The sequence below is a fragment of the Vigna angularis genome, chromosome 7, assembly GCF_016808095.1.
Source record: "Vigna angularis cultivar LongXiaoDou No.4 chromosome 7, ASM1680809v1, whole genome shotgun sequence".
Taxonomy (NCBI): Eukaryota; Viridiplantae; Streptophyta; class Magnoliopsida; order Fabales; family Fabaceae; genus Vigna; species Vigna angularis.
Window position 1 is genome coordinate 4,889,221 of NC_068976.1, and position 20,016 is coordinate 4,909,236.

Sequence of the window (20,016 nt, forward strand, 5' to 3'; positions counted from 1 at the left end):
ATTGGATTTGACTCTAACTCACATGAGTTTGGGTCAAAAAAGTTTACAAGAATTATAAAACTCATACGAAAAAGTTCATGGACCTAAAATGCCAACAAAAACCCATGAAACATTTTTAAGTAAAAATATTATTGAAAATAAAAATGAAAAAACAATTACTTAAAAATTTTATAGGCATGAACACCATTTACTCAATCTAAATCCAAACTTACTATGAGTAAATTTACGTTAGTTAAGTCCAATTATCAAATTAGGTTGAGATAACTCATGTCGAGTCAAATTGGGTTAGAATTATGTTGACCAACTTGGGTCATGCCTAGATTAGGTCTAGTTCAGCAACAACTAGGTTTATTTAAGATAGTTTCAAGTCCATACGGATATGGTTAGATCGGATTCAAGTTAAGTAGGTCAATCGAGTTGGGTCTAACTTAAACAAAGTCTAATTCAAGCCAAAGTGGATAAAGTTCGTATTGGGCGTTGACTTGAGTCCATGTTAGTTTGAGTCAAGCTAGGTCCATGACAAGTCAATAAGAAAACTGTCTAATCGACTTAAGTTGAACACACCTTAGGTCGAGTCGAATCGAGAACACTTAAGTTGAATTGAGTTGGATGCACCTTGGTTTAAATCAAGTCATATGCACGTTTTCAAGCTAAGTAAAGTTGACCCCCTCGAGTTAAGTTAAGTCGACCTACCTCGACCTAAGTTAAGTAAAGTCTAGTTAAGATCAGTTAAGTAAGGTCTATTAGGGTAAATAGAATAGCATTCATTTTAGACCTACATCAACCTAAGTCAAGCTAAACCTATCTTAGGTAAAGTTGAATTACTTCCACTTAAGTTGAGTTTACTTGTTCACACCTTGAGATTAATCGAGTTGAGAGTTTAGTTGAGTCAATGCCACTTTAGATCGAGTTAAGGCAAGTCCATATCAAGTATAGTTAAGTTGGCCTAAGATTATGACAAGTTGAGTCTGGGTCAGTCCAAATTGATTTATAACCACGTTTGATAAATCATGTTGGGTTGAGTAAGGTCGAACCCACTTAGAGTCAAGTAAAGTTGGACCTATATCAACTCAAGTAAAGTAAGGCCCATGTTGGACTAAGTAAAGTTGTGTCCACATTAGCTTGAGTAGAGTAGGGCTCATATTAGATAGAATTAAGTCAAGATCATGTAAGATAAAGTTAATTTAGGTCCATGTTAGGAATAGTTTTGTTCTGTTCACAAGTGGCAAAGTCGAGTTAAATCCATGTTAAGGAAAATCTAGTTGTGCCACCTCAAGTTAAGTTGAGTCAAGCTTTCCCTAGGCTATGTCGAGTCTTGCCCACCTCAGGTATAGTAATGTCCCAAGTTTGGAAGTCACTTAGTGTGTCAAATACTAACGAAAATATTAATTATCCATATCTAACACGAAAATAAATAGTTTAATAAAAATTCTTAATCCATTGCATAAGGTAAATAAAACTTTAAATAAACTCTCATTGCAACCCCTATCTCGTCAATCACATTTCTCTAACAACATATGTCTTCTTATTTGAGCTCCCATATAACTCACACGTGATATGATCATGACTACAAACACAAAACAAACAAATATATGGGTGAGTTAACCGAATAAACATTAACACCAATACAACACTTTTAACTTTGTTAAGTCCTTACCACAAGCATATGATATGATATAACATCAACACATAATAAGATTATAACAAGAAATACAATGACAATCCATACATCCCCCTTATAAGGAACCATGACCAACTTATTCGTTTTATACCAGTTGTCCCCTAAGGCACCTCGCCCAGTACCAACCATCTCTATAAATGTATGTTTTCTTTTAAACATTATTGCATCATTCCTGTTTAACAAACATGACAATTCAAGTGGGCCTCTACCGTAGCTTTGGACCTATCTCCCCAACTCCTCAAGTTGCTCACATCAGCTTTAAAATCAACATGAGCCGGAATCCTACGGACGAGACATTCATCCCTTTCTACCTCCTCACAAGAGGAAAGGGCGACACTCGAAGAGACCCATCTCTTCCAACACCTCTTAAGACGAATAGATTCACCTTTTTTATCACAAGAGAAAATGTGACTACCTTTCTATCCCCTCGAAAGAGGAAAGGTACAATCCTGGATTGACAAAGTATAACCATAAGACATACTCAAAACATAACTTCCACCACACATGGTTGCTCCAACATCGTAATTCTCCCACCAAGCTGAACAATGATTACAAAAAACCATTATCGCTCTTCTCGTAACCCATCATCTTTCCCTCCTCATATAAGCGTAGAGTACCTCTTTCCACAACCTCGCATCGGTGAAAAAGAGACTCTAACTTTAAAGATATCACCGCCAACTATACTAGATCACTTCCTAGTCTTAAATAAGTCAAAAGTAGTCATCTGAGTATCTTATAACCCACAATTGTCTTACATAAATATGTCTATTTTCCTATCTAGACCCAAACTCATCCTAATTGAGTATATCCATTGATACTCGAAGAAAATACAATCACAACAAATCTGGACAACCTTCATTCCTTCCAATAATATACACCACAACACATATCATTGTTTATTATAAACAATACCCATGTAGACAAATATAAACTGGACAAAACTCTCCATAAACACATGAGCTTTAAAATCAACATGAGCCGGAATCCTACGGACGAGACATTCATCCCTTTCTACCTCCTCACAAGAGGAAAGGGCGACACTCGAAGAGACCCATCTCTTCCAACACCTCTTAAGACGAATAGATTCACCTTTTTTATCACAAGAGAAAATGTGACTACCTTTCTATCCCCTCGAAAGAGGAAAGGTACAATCCTGGATTGACAAAGTATAACCATAAGACATACTCAAAACATAACTTCCACCACACATGGTTCCTCCAACATCGTAATTCTCCCACCAAGCTGAACAATGATTACAAAAAACCATTATCGCTCTTCTCGTAACCCATCATCTTTCCCTCCTCATATAAGCGTAGAGTACCTCTTTCCACAACCTCACATCGGTGAAAAAGAGACCCTAACTTTAAAGATATCACCGCCAACTATACTAGATCACTTCCTAGTCTTAAATAAGTCAAAAGTAGTCATCTGAGTATCTTATAACCCACAATTGTCTTACATGAATATGTCTATTTTCCTATCTAGACCCAAACTCATCCTAATTGAGTATATCCATTGATACTCGAAGAAAATACAATCAAAACAAATCTGGACAACCTTCATTCCTTCCAATAATATACACCACAACACATATCATTGTTTATTATAAACAATATCCATGTAGACAAATATAAATTGGACAAAACTCTCCATAAACACATTTAATATGCTTATTACAACTTTCACAATAGTACAAGTGACCAATATAATTGTATCACAGTTTCTGACCATATATCCAATCCAAACTGTCAAGCATTGTAATAAGACTCCATCATTAATACATCTTGTAAACAAAATCAGATGTCATCCCTTTACTTTTAACCTCTGAATTAGCATGTATTGAATCAACCACTTACATAATGAACTTTAGAACAGTTAATACATATAAAAACAAAGTGAACCTAAAAAAGGTTACTGTTGTTATCAACTTTAACAATGACACTCACCTAATCTGGTATGTACAACATATATCAGTGCAAGTATTTAATCATTTGATCACCATTCACTTATAACAAAGTATCAGTTATACATACACTTCCAACCCATATGATACTTCCTATAGAACACACCATGAAGCACAAAGTTCTAATAATCGCACACTTCAATTATGAAAATTAGATATGTGTTAAAAACATGTTAGTTTATGCTTTAATCCTACCTAAAACAACTATCACCCTAACTCACTAACAAGATAGTTCATTTAACTAAAGAGCATGATACTTATACTAATCACAATGCTCTAAAGGTGCTAACTAATTGGCTGATGATCAACCGTGATACAAGGATCAACTACCAAGTGGCATACCACGTGCAAACTCATGAAAAATGTGTATAAAAATATGTTAAATGTAGCAAAGAAAGTTCTTGATGATGAAGTAGCCCTTGGCACCAATAACATGCATTGAACGCCTCCATGTTGAGCGAAGCATTCAATGTTGAGCAAGCATTTAAGTTTTCCAAGCAAAGAGGTGATGGATCCTTGCATTTGGTGCCTTCTCCTGCAACCTTTCTTGATTCTTCCTAGCCATGCTCCTTGTTATGGATCCATTGGTTGGACCCAAGTCATCATCTCCTCTCCTTGAGAAGGATTTGTATTCAAATTTGGAGGGTCCTCCTTAACATCAGATTCTCCTGTAAAAGGTCAAAGGTCAGACACGTTAAATGTTATGTGAACTCCACATTTCTTGGAAAGATCTAACTCATCAACATTTTCGTTGACCTTCCTAAGAACTTTGAAAAGACTATCTCCTCGAGGATTAAGTTGGACTTTCTTTGTTTAGAAAATCTATATTACCTTAAATGAAGTCAAACTAAGTCCTCTTCTTTAAAGATGATTTCTTTCTTGCCTTTATTATTCTATTTTTTATATCTTTGAATTTGTTGTTGAAATTGAGTTTTAACCCTTTCATGAAGTTCCTTTATAAATTGAGATTTAGATACTCCTTCTTTATGAATAAAATCAAAAGAAGCAGGAAAATGTATTAAATTCATGGGTGTAAGAGGGTTAAAACCTTATACAACCTCAAAAAAGGATATTTTAGTAGTCCTATGAACTACCATATTATAAACAAACTCAATGGGGAAGATATTCATCCCAAGATTTGTGATTTCCCTTCAAGGTTATCCTTAATAAAGCAGATATAAAGTTCTATTAACTACTCCTATCTATCCATCAGTTTGTGGATGACATGTATAAAAAGATAAATTAGTACCTAATCTAGACCATAAGGTCTTCCAAAAGTGACTAAGAAATTTTGTATCCCTATTAGAAATGATTGTGTAAGGTAAATCATGAAGTTTAATCACATCCCTAAAGAATAACTTTGTAGTATTGTTTGCATCATCTATCTTGTGGCATGATATAAAATGAGTCATTTTGCTAAAATGATCCACAACCACAAAGATAGAATCAAAACCAATGGCAGTTCTTAGAAGACCTAAGACAAAATCCATGCTAATATCCTCCGAAGGGGTTGAAGCAATAGGCAAGGAAGTATAAAGTCCATGAGGGATTGTTGTAGACTTAGCTTATAAACATGTTATGCATCTATAACAATGTCTTTGAACTTCCTTCCTTATATAGGGCCAAAGGAATTTAAGCATACCCAAGGTTTTATCTACTCCGAAATGCCCCATTAACCTTCCCTCAAACATTTCTTTGATGAGGAGTTTTCTATGTGAACATTGGAGAATACAAAGCAATGGAGAAGTCGACCATGAAGGAAATGAAGAACCCGAATTTGATTGAAGGAAGCAAACCCGATATGTGATGATACACATGGAAAGATGGAGTGTAGGGATGAAGGATGAAAAAATTAAGTTTATATAGGAGTTTTGTTGGATTAAACTTAATTTTTTTGGGTTTATTAATAATCTTTTTTAAATCTTATTTTAATATTAGTTTGATTCTGATAGAGATAAGATAAAGATGGGTAGTTTTGATTTTCTATTATTGGATTGAGTGTAGTATTATTTTATTGTTGACATAGATAGAGATACATTAAGTAGTATTATTTAGATTAAGCAGTTGAAATATTATCTTTTGTTTTTATTCTTTATATTTGATTCAAGGTTCTATGTGCACCTATTTAAAGATTGCCAAGGTTCAATGGAAAATCACCATAGTAAGTTAACAATGTAGATTATTTATGCATGTCATGTTGACCTTCTTTTACTCTCAATTGGCTCAACTTCATGATAGACATATGATGAGGATATGTCATCATTGTGTTTTTAAAGGATCATTCCAAGCATCATATGCATCTTTCTATGTGCATTCTATTATAAACTTCTTAGGACATACAATAGATGACCAATTTCTTGGGGATGATCTGGTAACTCCTCTCCTATGGATGAATCATGAAGGAGTTTTTTTTTGCCTTATTTATCCTTATGTTTAATGCCTTAATTCTTAGACAAATGAGGTCAGACACTCCTTGACTACTACCTATTGAGAATTCAAGTGTGAGTCTAAGTTTCATATTGGATAGAAACGAGAAAGTTGAACACTATATAAAGGTAAAGACTAATGAATCTCATTGGTATTGTATCTTCCTAATATGGTTGGATTGAAATCTCATTGGTATTGTATCTTCCTAATGAATCTCTTACTTTATAAACCCAACACTACCTTAATAGATGTTTTAACTACTTGGTGAGGTTGTATTGTAGAAATCTTCAGCTTGAATCTCAACTGGTTCAACAAATTCCTTTACAAATACTATGGCCTCTTGGATGTGGTTGCCAGATGGTAGTGATACAGAGGTGGAGGCCATATTTATATTGCCCAATTTTGTGGGAACTCCATATTGTCTAACTTCTAGAGGCTTAACTTCTCCAAGTCCAAGAACTCAAGGTTGAGTAATTTCAGGTGATGTCAAGTTGCATCAACGTGACATTGGTCATAGAAAAAAAAATAGGTTGCTTCAAATTGCACGTACCCTTGATCAACAGCATATATCAAATTCATTTCTCAAGTTCAAAAATATTTACATATGCTTCCTGCTTCCACGAAACTTAATTGACCAAAGAAGTGTATGGAACTGACAGCATCTCCTTGATAACGGTTGAAAATACCGTTATCTGTGATATAATTTTGATACTAAATGCGTCCTTTTTGACTTAGAAACTTGCTTTAACTCATGTTTATGCTTTAGTTTTGTGAATAAGAGAGTTGAGGTTACACTTGATGATTTTATCACTAAATTTCCTTGATTTTGTAGGCTATTGGAATGATTTGAAAGAAGACTTAAAATACCAAATAGTTGGAATGCAGAAAAGTCAACCAAAATGCAGAAAAGTCAACCAGAATGCAAAAAAGTCAACAAGAGTGCAGAAAAGTCAACTAGTGTGCAGAAAAAGTAGCGTTGAGCGCCAGTTTTGGGCGCTGAGCGCTAGTTAAGTGCCGCAAAACTCGCCTGGGCGCCCTTTGAGGGGCCCTGAGCGCCATTACTCGCTGTTTCATGCCTGGGCGCCCTAAGTGGGGCACTGAGCGCCAGTTTCGTGGGCTTGGACTCGTTTTCTGTTATTTTTATGTTTTATTTAAGGACTTGCACGTCATAGGGATGATATCTTTTGATGGCTTGAGCACAAAAAAACACTTTTCACCCCTTGGGGGTAGATTTGGGGATGTGACAACTCTCCTCTTCTCTTTCTAGGGTTTTTCTATATCTTTCATTCTTTAATTCCATTGTTCATATAGTTTCTCCATGATAATGGGGAAATAAACCTTATTTTTTGTTGGAAAACGATGTAATCCTTTGAAACTCTCATGTATTGAATTGATTTATATTATAAATGTTTTACTTCATTAATTGTTAGGATTTTTCCTCTAAGCTCTATGCATGCTTTGTTTAATTCATTCAATTGCATGATTATTGATTTTGTCGATATGGACACATATGGGAAAATCTAGAACTGGGAAAATTCTCCCAAAAGAAATATTACCTAGACATAGGGATACGAGATTGATTGCCTTTAAGCTTAAGTGCGAATGTAATGCATAATTAATTGTTGGGGATACAAGACATTGTGATCTAGTAATTAAGAGTAGGCTTTCTTCACCGAGACATCGGATTTAAGGTAAATTAGAAAGTGACATTAACATTAATGAAGAAGATGAATTCTTATATGCATGTGAGTGATTAGGTGAAATCTAAACCCCAACAACATATTCATCTCATATTTTGAATATCATCCATTCACCCTTGTGTTTAGCCTTAATTGATCAAATTTGCATTCATGTTTATTTTTATTGCATTTGCATTCAAAAACCACAAAAATTGTTCTTAAGTCTTAATTGGTTAAGCGATTACATAACTGTTTAGTGTCATGAGTCTCTTGGGAAACGATACTTGGTCTTACCATTTATTATTACTTGATACGATTCGGTACACTTGCCGAGGTCTTAACACTCCTCACCAATCCTCTTGATAGTTCTTAATAAATTTAAATGTAAGAGATGGGGTAGGTTAAATGGAACACATGCTTGTAGATGGTAAATTATGTATTTGGTGAGCTCATTCACATGACCTTTTGAGCCCTCATTTGGAATCAAAATTTTGTTGCACAACTGCTACCAAATCTTTTCCATAGTTGAGCAAGTTTTGTAACACTTTTTCTAGAACTTTCTCATCTTTGAACACCCTTTCATACAACCTCTTTTCAATCTCTCTATTATCCTGATAGTTCTCTTCCTAGCTAGAGTGAAAGAAATTTGAAATTTTATCGCAACCAGTGGCATCAATGATTTCTTGAGGGTTCAAGATAACATTGTATCCAAGAACGAATGACAAAATGTTGTATTCCCCCTCAACCCTAGAATTCCTTCAAAATTAGTTCAAGGTATATCTTTTGCGGCTTAAAGAAGAAATTCCTATTTCTGCATTTCTCGAACGTCTATGAGAATGCCAATCCATATACATCAAAGTCCTCAAGATTGAGGAAATGTTCCACCAACAATGTGCATTCATTTGAATGCTTTCCATAAGCTATTGTAGTGATCCCGATGAAGTTAACGGAGCACTATAATGTGTTGTTGTGAATATAGAAATAAGAAAAATATATTTGCATATAAAATATCTTAATCGCATTTGTAATCACTCAAGGTCCTGATTGATTTCATGATCCAATGTTCATTAAACATCTTTTCTCGAGTCTTGTTGGAATAATATATTTCAAAAAAATATAAAATAGTGTGTGATAAGTATGAAAAATACATGTTTTTAGACTTATTAATTAACTCCAAATTTGTAATTATTCATGAAATAATGTGTTTTCTCATAGAAAAATTTGTAATAGGAAGTAGGAAAGTGTGTAGTAAATTGTACAAGAATTTATACATCAAAGTGGAGTACTGTTAGATGTTTCTTGCTAACCCAGTATTAAATCGCTCAGCTAAAATGATGATTATTCGCTCAGCGCACCAAAACAATTCGTTGTGCAAATTATGGGCAGTTAAAGAATATGCAGTTTATTATTCGCTCAGCGCATGATAGTTGTGCGCTAAACGAATTCATTAAACGAGAATTGACTCTTAAGTTCGAGTCAGACAGAAAGAAAAGCGGGGAGAAGTTCCGGACAGAAGAAAGAAACAAAAACATCTCAGGAACTTCAGGAGCCCACTTCAAGGCATCATGAAATCTTTGTTGCAAGGGATTGCTTCAAATGTGTACGTTCTAGATAACTAAGAGTAATTAAATTTTTCTTTCGTCGGAATTAGATGTAATGAACTCACTCTGATGTAATTTTCCTATTCAATATATCGTTATTCGTTCATATGCTCTTTCTTGAAGTTGATATCATTGTATGGAAATATAATGTTATTTGAATGTTTCTGATTACTGGAAAGTAACTTTGAACATGGACATAGATAGAGCACTTAAGTGATTTGGGATTTAGGGATAGACTCAATAACTTGATCATTCTTAGCATCAGACTTAATGCAAATTGTATGTTAAATTGACTACGGGATTCGAAATTTGATATATTAATTTAGAACTAGTTGCTAAGGGATTAGGACTAGTATGCCTTGATGTGAATGTTTGAATGAAATAATGAAATATTGAACAAAGTTTTATATTCATATGATTCATGGAACCCAATTCCAACGAAGTTTCTTTTAAATATAAATTCCTTGCACACCAACTACTTGATAAAATACCGAAAAGAGTTTCTTGTGTTGTTTTGTGCATTTTGATGTGTAATTGAGTTATAGAAGAAAGAATTGTCATGTGTTGCACAAGTCCTTTGGGAGAATAATACTCTGAACTTACTCTATATTACTTGGAACGGTTTGGTATACTTGCCAAAAAGTTAACAAGTTTTTGGCGCCGCTGTTGGGGACTTGTGTTCCAACATAAGGCAATTTGGGCATTTATGACTCTTTTAGACTTTGTTGTGAATTTTCCTTTTTAATGTTGTTGTGTATGCAGTTGGCTTTGTTTTTTTTAAGACTTTCTATTGATTTAGTTTAAACTTAATGCTTGTCTCGGGTACGCCTTAGAGCTTAATGTAGTTATTGAAAGTTCTTAGGGATGAGATTTCAGTAGCGGAACTAACAAAATCAAACCAGATGTGCAAATCACCAGGGATGGGGTTGTGTGTTTGGATTCACTGTTTTGGAACTTAAGTAAAGTTTGATGGACGTCTTACACCAAGGGATTGAGTGAGGGTTTATCATACTTAGGTAGGCACAACAAGAGGGATCTGAGTGTTCTAACTTTAGAAAACAAGAAAAGTGGAATTCTTTTTCAATTGTATGTCTGTTTTGTTTGTGTTTCTTTTATGCAATTTGCCTACAGATGTTTCTAGTTGTTGGAAGATCCTAGGGATGGGATTTCAACAGCCGAAAGGGGGAGTACTAAGTCATCTTGCAACAAGAGGGATTTGAGTGATGTTATTTAGGAAATCCATTTCAATCATTTTGAATATTGGAACTGTTGTTTGGTTGGTGTGTCACGTTATGCAATTTTTGTTTCTTCTTTTCTTTGTCTCTTTGTTTGTGTTTTTCATTTTTCTATTTTACTTTTGTATATGTTACTTTTATTTTTATCTTTATGTTTTTCAGTTTTCAATTCTCAAATTTTGGTTTTTATAAACACTGGACTAACGTGTTTGTTGAAGTTCTGTGCTCGTTGGTGTTGTATTGTGCTTTTTATTCGCTCAACGCACATCTGAGCTGCGCTTAGCGAATATGTTTGTGGGCATCTTGAAAGAAATTGAGCAATTTATTCGCTCAACGACATCTACGCGCTGAGCGAACATTGTGGAAAAAGAGTTTATTCACTGAGCGAATTTGTAAGATGAGTGAATCAAGAATAAATATTTTTTTAGTTTTATTTGCTTAGCATATATATCTGATGCACTCAGCGAATAAAGACAAATATGTTTAAAAAAAAAGTATTTTTATTCATTTAGCGCACAGATCTGGTGCGCTTAGCGAATAACCATATGTGCTTAAAAAAAACTGGTTTATTTGCTTAGCGTACATCTCTGGTGCGCTTAGCGAATAAACACAGATAAAAAAACAATTCCTCTGCGAGTAGTTTTCTCAGCAAATAGTTCGTTGCAGTTTTTGATTTTGCGCAATTCTCACCATATGTTCAATGTTCTTTTATGCTTAGCAAATATTTGCAGATGACTTCTCCTAAGACCACCACAGGATCTTCCTCACAGTCACAACCTGTTGAGGCATAGGTTCTCCTTTGAGTTTACGCATCTCCCATGGCCTGAGGGAAGGCCAGACTCTAGGTAGGGGAGTGCAAGTGCCTCATATGTAGAGGATGATTATGCAGGTGCAGATGGAGTTATCTTCAATGTTTTTAAAAGGATGATTATCCCTTTGAGCTTAGAATTTTTTCTTTCCACATTGAGCCTATTAGATGATATCCTACCTTACACCCTATAAGAGAACAAGTATTATGCTTTAAAAGAGGGTAAGGTTGAATTCAAGTTTGGGGGAAGAAAAATTGTTCAATAAAAAAAAAGTTGATCAAAAGGGTGCTTGAATTGAAAAAGAAGGTTGAATTGTGAAAGAATATGGTATGAAATGAGTGATATATATTGGGATTTGATGACTGAATTGAGAATTGAAGCATGTACTTGTGTTCTCTTTTTAAGAGGTGACTTTGAATCCAAGAAAAACCATGATTTTTTTTAGCCAAACCAAGCTTTAACCTGAAAAGACCTTTTGACTTAACCAATGGTATGTGAAGTGTGTGAATTAGATGATGTGCAAAAGTTGATGAAGTTCTATGACAAATCTACTATCATGTGAGGACAAACACTTAATTGGTGAGTGATGTTGAATTTTGATTTGGTCGATCATATTCTATGCACAAGTGATTTTGTGAGTGATGAATGCACCATGTCATACTTGTTTGAAATCTTTGGGAATGCATATGACTTTTTCTGATGTGCAAAGTCAATTTATCAAATTGTCAGATGTTTGTGTATGTGTTGTGATTTTCATGAGGACATGAAATAATTCAAGTTTGGGAGAGTTGATAAGTATGAAAAATACATGTTTTCAGACTTATTAATTAACTCAAAATTTGTAATTATTCATGAAATAATGTGTTTCCTCATAGAAAAAGTTGTAATAGGAAGTAGGAAAGTGTGTAGTAAATTGTACAAGAATTTATACATCAAAGTGGAGTGCTGTCAGATGTTTCTCGCTAAGCCAACATTAAATCGCTCAGCTAAAAAGATGATTATTCGCTCAGCACACCAAAACAATTCGCTGAGTGAATTATGGACAATTAAAGAATATGCAGTTGATTATTCGCTCAACGCATGATAGCTTTGTGCTGAGCAAATTAATTAAATCAGAATTGGCTTTTAAGTTTGAGATTGACAGAAAGAAAAGGGGGGAGAAGTTACGGACAGAGGAAAGAAACGAAAACAACTCAGGAACTTCAGGAGCCCACTTCAAGGCATCATGACACCATTGTTGCAAGGGATTGCTTCAAATGTGTACGTTCTAAATGACTAAGAGTAGTTAAATTTTTCTTTCTTTGGAATTGGATGTAATGAACTAACTCTGATGTAATTTTCCTATTCAATATATCGTTGTTCATTCATATGCTCTTTCTTGAATTTACTATCATTGTATGGAAATATAATGTTATTTGAATGTCTCTGATTACTGGAAAGTAACTTTGAACATAAACATAGATAAAGCACTTAAGTGATTTGGGATTTAGGGATAGACTCAATAACTTGATCATTCTTAGCATCAGACTTAATGCAAATTGTATGTTAAATTGACTAAGGGATTCGTAGTTTGATATATTAATTTAGAACTAGTTGCTAAGGGATTAGAACCAGTATGCCTTGATGTGAATGTTTGAATGAAATAATGAAATATTGAACAGAGTTTTATATTCATATGATTTATGGAACCCAATTCCAACGAAGTTTCTTTTAAATGTAAATTCCTTGCACACCAACTGTTTGTTAAAATACCAAAAAAAGGTTTCTTGTGTTTTTTTGTACATTTTGATGTCTAATTGAGTTATAGAAGAAAGAATTGTCATGTGTTGCACAAGTCCTTTGGGAGAACAATACTCTGAACTTACTCTATATTACTTGGAACGATTTGGTATACTTACCAAAAAGTTAACATTGTGTTGGATGTTTTTGTTTTTGAATATGAGAAAAAATTCACTTGCAACTTTAAGAAATTTGTATTTTACCAAGTATGTTTTGGTTTTAAATATGGGACAAAATTCACTTGCAACTTTAATTATGTTCTAATCAACATTAATTGATTAACTAAATTAATGGATCGTCTAGCACATTATAAGAACACTTGGAAGGTTTTGCATATAACTAATTAATATGTTAAACAAAACACATGTTAGTTTTTGAATATAGATTAATTCAATTATTTATTTATATTTGTTTTCATCAAAACTTTGCATAAAGAGATAATATAGCATTTCTAGGCATATATATAAAGAAAAGGTTAAGGCTAAAATGATGAAAATTAAGATTTATAAATTGGGAATCTTTACTGAAAATCAAATAGTAAACTGGCTATTAAAAACTAAATATTATTGATAGGAAGGTTATTGGGAATCAAACAAAGATAGAAATTTAGGGATATCTATCATTTCAAAATGGTGTGATCGATCATGAAGAGTATGTAATGTTTGTTTAAAACGAGGGAAGGGAATTTAGGGATATCTATCATTTCAAAATTCCAAGATGCATTTCTTTCAGACTTGTGTCTACATTGTGATACTGAAGGTACCCTTGCACTTCATTTTTTAGCTCAATCTTCACAAAAAATCTAAGACAACGTCAGTCACTAATTTATTTCTTAATAAAAATGTAACATTAAATTTTAGTCACTGGTCATTAATTTAAAAAAATAAATTGTCACTAATTGATTATATATTCAGTTATTAATTTTATAGTCACTATTATCAAATTTTTTTAGTGGTGTTTGTAGGAAAAAAATTATAAATACATTCCAGAAAGGAGTTATGTGAAGACATGCACTGCTTATTTAATATCTGGATATATCTTATAGAGAACATGGTTAATCACCTTAAAAGATGACCATTTTTGAAACATGATTAGTTGCATACAGAATGGAAAGTTGTCAACATAATGTGGATGTGTAATTAGTGTTGCAAGAGTAATCGTCTACAAAGTTTTATAAATAAAGTATTCTTATACTCTTCTAAGGATGAAAAATTAGGTATAAAATCCTCAAATTCTACAATGAATATGAATAATCAAATGTTAGTTTGTATCCGTTGCTGAGTTTCACTTGCCATTTTTTTAATTTACTTAGATTATGTAGTCATAATTTACAAAAAAACGTACAGTTTTTCTGTATATTTTTCATATTTCACTTTAAATTTTTTATTAGATTTTCGTTTAGTGTAACTTAATTGAAATCATATTGATATTATATTCACGTTTACTTTCTATTTATTAGTCTGTCCATTTAAATTTTTAATCTGATCGAATCTGAAACAGGGTAGAACTATAGTTTTAAACTCTTTAAACTTTGAATGTTAATTTTTATAAATGCATATTAGTAATATGTGCAATTATGCAAAAATCTATAGTTATGATAATTAGGAACACATAAGTTTCATCTTTGCACGTTAAAAAATGTAACCAAGTGTTTATTAAAATCTTTGCATGTTTATTATTTTTAAATGTGATGGATTTGTTCAGTTTTTTGTTTTTTGTTTTTTACTTTTAAGCCATTCAATAATTAACAACAATGATATTATATTAAACTAAACCTATTTCAGAAAACATTCACATATGAGTTGTACACGCCACTTTATTTGTGTTATCAAACGTAAGAGGAAGCAAAAACAAAACAAAATGAAGAAATAATTTAAGATTACGATATATTAATAACTTTTTTTAACATCATTTTAACAATAAATTATGTATAATTGTATTATTAAGTTTATATATTTAAAACAAATTAATTACAAACTATCACATAAACGTTGTAAAAATAGTTAATCAAGAAAAGTTGTTAAAAATATTCCAATAATTTAACACACATGCTAGTAGTCTAGATGGTTTCTTACATGTAAAAGTCTTTTGTAGAATGTAATTCTACAGTTTAACCTAGAAATTAAGCTAATAATTAAGGTGAATCTAACTGACAGCACTAGAATGTGTGGTGGATAGAAAGTGTTGTTGATTAAGGCCACATAGTAGTGATAGAGCTGACAGCATTATCAGTATTGAAATCAGTGCAAGGTATGTCCAAGTTTCCAAGCTCAAGAGGTGAGTTATGTCCACTGAGTGTGATTCCAGCACCATATGAAGCACCATCATTCCCATGCACAGTGATTGTTGGTGAGACATGTGCCATGCCACGCACATTATTCATATTGCTCAATTCACTCAGGTTTGGAAGAATCTGGTTGTTGAATGGTGGAACTGTACCTCTTCTCACCATGTCCTCAGCTAACTTTACCTAAATCAACAAACAACTTGAGTTAACAAATATATGTATGTATGCGCCTTTGTGAATTTGTATTCTGTGTAACTTGTAAAGACAGATAAGAGAGGAAAAAATGTTCAAAAATACATGTTTCCAGAATGGATTTCTTGTATTCCAGAAAACTCTTTCCAAAACACATGTTCGAAAAAACTTATTCCAAAATGTATTTTATCCTAATTTTTAAAATTTAAGGAGTGAAATATAACATTTTAAAAATAAATGAGATATATTGTACCTTAGCTCTTAAAGCTTCGACATCTGAGTTTAGAACTCGATTATCGGTATCCGCATCACGGAATTGTTGGCTTGCATCCCTAAGCTGCTTGAATAGGTGTGAGTTTTCCTGCCTCAGCCGTTCAACCTGGCAAAGGGAAAAAAAAAACAAAAAGTTTACGTCGTTTTAGGTTAAGGTACTGGTACCTATATTTTCTAATTAACATGAGTTTTTATTATTAATAAATTTATAAAAAAAAAAATTATTAACCCGTAAATAAAAGTTATTAAATAAGAGATGGAAAAAAAAGCAGAAAAGTGAGAAGAGTGTTGTTTGAGAAATTACTTGCCACTCCAGGTCAGCCAAATGGGCTTGTTTTCTTCTTCTGGACCTCCTTGCAGACTCTCTATTAGAATCCTTCCTGTGCAATTCATAAAAACGTATTGTGTATTTTATTATAAATTTGGTGGACGTAAGATTTGTAATCTTGATTATGTACCTTCTAAGACGCTTGGTGTCAACAGTGTTTGTGCTTTGTTCACAGAGACCTGCTTCATCATCTTCATCAGATGGCTCACGTGAGGAACCACTTGTTGTGGTCGCTCCTTTCACTTCGTTATCTCTTCCATTTGGTTTGTTACCAGAAACTGGGCTCCCAACTGCATCATGCATTCTCAATAAACATTTCAATCCAAAATCTTCAACTATAAATAGATATACCTTAGCTTAATTAATTAACGGTACCACAAATGGAAGACTGAGAATCAATTGTTGCAGAGATGGCGGATTGGACGGGAGTGAGGTTTTCCGAGTAGAAGACCGTACCATCTGTTATTCCACCACAACTTGAAAAGGCAGTTACTGCATCCTGCAAAACCAACAAAACCCATTTTTATAATGCCCAAACCAGATTCTTTAGTACAACCTACTTTATAAAACCATTCTCTCTTCATTGAAAGCTTGAAACAAAGTTATGAAATAAATATCAAACTGTTAATATAAAGAATACCTAATTGATTCTAATGTTATCTTACCATATTCGACGTAAAATATTAATTTAATGGCATAAATTGACCCATGATTAATGATTTGCGGTATAAACGCTTATATATTGACGCATATTTATTATTAATATTTTCTTAACCAGCGTACTGTTTTCTATTTAAGATAAGGTTATTTCATTAGTTGCAATTGTAAAATAAACATTTATTCCATATAATAATAGTTTGGAAATGAAAGCATAAATTATGACCCAGTCCTCTCCACGCCGTTCACAGCGACCTTCATATCCCCGCCGTCGTGACGAGCGTATTGCCATTTTCCGCAGCGGATGGGAACTTGGTCGCCGGCGAGGAGAGGCCGATGTCGAAGAACCTGATGGTGAGGAATTGATGAGGTGAAGAGTTTCTACTCGGACTCAGCAATTTATATATTTATTTTTTATTTTATTTTTTTAATAGTAGTTTAGGAGAAAAAAAGGAAAAAAAGTAAAAAAGAATCCGTCTTACACTTATATAGTTTATGTAAATTGTAACCCAGATTTAATGAATTAGAAAAAAGAAAAGAAAAACAAAGTCACAATTTTAAAGACGGCTTCCTTTTAATCACCACCGTGTTATCTTTGCCGTAACATTCTACTTTATTACTTGATTTTCACCTAAGTTTCATATTAAATATATCAATAAATAATAATATAAAAATTAAGAGTTACAATATGATAAGAATATATTAGTTTAGTAATATTTTTAAATAAAATACTTTTAAAATAAAAAAATATAAAAAAGAGTTGCTAACAATAAGTAAACATGCATCTACGTATATAAATTCGACTTATTTATAAATCAGCGAGTAATTAAAATTTTCATACATGATTCTTCCATAGATTCATTTAAAAAATATATTTTTTTCATTCTGAATTTCTTTTTATTGACATATGTAAAACTTTAGAAATCATCCTTAGATCATTCGTGATGTGTTCACTTTTAAGTAATGAAATTAATTGTTAGTATGACCATTAATTGAATATAGTATTGTTCGACAAATGAAATATATATACTGCAATCAATTTAACCTGATAACAAGTTTTTTAATTATGATTCCTCTAATTAGTTTCTAGGTAATAATAATTAAAGAGTGTAAAAGAAAATATTAAAAAAGTTTCAATAATACTACATCAATAACATTAAATATATTCATACAAACTTTTAAATTTGAACTCCTTCTAATATTTCATGGAAGTTAAATCATCGTCGTTTCCTTTCCAACTCACTTAATACTGAAAAAAAAACACTAATTTTACTACTTTTATCTCTCTGTATTTGTCTTTGCCTTCTTAAAAATAGAATACATAGAAAAACAATATATAATCCATGTTTTTTTCATTTATGCCAAAATTAATTTTAATAACTTTTAATTCGTAACAGTGACCTCCTCATAAATTAATAAGCATGTAAAATATTTAAAATAAAAAATAAAAATAAAATTGGAAAGAGACATGTAAGACCCAACCAAAAAATATAAACAAAAAATACAAATAAAGATATAGCACTTCTAAAAGTAGATAGTTATTGGTTTCAATTTTGTCATAAAGGGTTAAAAATAGAAAAAGAAAGAGACATGTAAGACCCAACCAAACCCTGAACTGAAGTATGCCTTCCCACCACTTCTGATTATGAAGAAAAGCTACTGATAATAAAGCAGCATGTCTTCTTGTTCACAAAACAATTCATTCTGACGTGGCTTTCACCTTTTCTAATTGCTTTAACTTCAATTCTGCCTATAAATAATCTTTTTCCCTTCATATGTTTTCTGTACAGAAACTTATAGATTTCATCTCTCTTCCCACAAAAATTAAAGATTGTGTTTTTTCATTTATTTGAACAAAGCAAAGTTAGATGCAAATTATTTATTTAACTGGATACGATTAATATATTGATAAATAATTTATTCTACTAAAAATAGTTTAAGTTTTTGGATTACGCTTTAAAGTTGATATTTCGTAGGAATAATATAACTATTATTCGTTAATGTCCTATAGTTGTTGTTCTATTTTTATTTATGAATAAGGGTAGGATGATGTATATTTAGATTTTCAATTAACGCGTCAAATAATCATAAAAAATAATCATAAAAATGAATTTTAATATATATTTTTAAAAAATAAAAAAATATCAAATAAATATAAAAAAGATGTGCATATCAAAGTACCCTTTCTCTCTATTTATACGAACGAAAAAATCTCCACAGCAGAAGAAAGAAAAATATGTTTTGTTTTTGTTACATATAGAAGCTGTGTTAGTCTTTGTTCTGATAAACTAAACAGTGCAAAGAAGTGCTTACCGAAAACATAACGTGGAGCATAGCAAATGTTAGAATAGAATAGAAGGTGAGAAAAGAAGAGTGAGTTTGTGAGTGTTGCGTTTGAGAAAGAGTGATAAGAGAGAACGAACCAGATTTTCGAAAGCGTCGTTGAGGTGACCAGAAGCGCCGGTGAAGGGGTCGAGCTTGCAGGGTTTGACGTCGTCGTTTATGTCGTGATCGAACATAAAGGAGATCCATTTGAAATCGTCGAAGGTAGCCGCCATAACGCCGGCGGCGCCGCCCAACTTGGCCTCCATTTCGCCGGAAAATGAAAAGGAAACGAAAGAGTAGAGAGAGAGAAAAGGGGACAAGAGAAGCTGTTTGATGCCTATATATAGAAATTTCCAAGCATGTGGCAACTCCAAATAATAATAAAAGCTACTGAGTTAATCCTATGTATTCTCACTAAAATATTATAATATTATTTTTTTAACAAAATTAAATAAATTATTACGCACTATAATTTGTGATTGAAAAACTGATTTAAATTTTTTTTACGTAAATATACTTTTTTTTAATTATATATATATATATATATATAATGAGTTTATTAAAATTATAATTAAATTCTATTGACTGCCACAAAATTAAATAAATTATTACGCACTATAATTTGTGATTGAAAAACTGATTTAATTTTTTTTTACGTAAATATAATTTTTTTTAATTATATATATATATAATGAGTTTATTAAAATTATAATTAAATTCTATTGACTGCCGGTATAAAACGGTCTTTTGCATTAGAAATCATTATTGATAATATATATT

At 32.3% G+C, this 20,016-nt stretch overlaps 1 protein-coding gene across 2 annotated transcripts; it reads right to left on the reverse strand.

Annotated features, from left to right (window-relative positions):
* Positions 1 to 15,191: 15,191 nt before the first annotated feature.
* On the reverse strand, positions 15,192 to 19,576 carry LOC108337140 (basic leucine zipper 9). Of its 2 annotated transcripts, none has more exons than XM_017573598.2 (6): positions 19,335 to 19,576; positions 16,630 to 16,753; positions 16,385 to 16,544; positions 16,231 to 16,306; positions 15,907 to 16,032; positions 15,192 to 15,644 (listed from the first exon to the last, which is right to left on the reverse strand). In XM_017573598.2, exons 1-6 carry the CDS (start codon positions 19,500 to 19,502, stop codon positions 15,366 to 15,368), a joined length of 933 nt encoding a protein of 310 aa, XP_017429087.1. In that variant the 5' UTR covers positions 19,503 to 19,576; the 3' UTR covers positions 15,192 to 15,365. The 2 variants fall into 2 exon arrangements, with proteins under 2 accessions (XP_017429087.1, XP_017429088.1); XM_017573599.2 differs by lacking the exon at positions 19,335 to 19,576 and adding an exon at positions 17,138 to 17,291.
* Between the last annotated feature and the right edge of the window lie 440 nt (positions 19,577 to 20,016).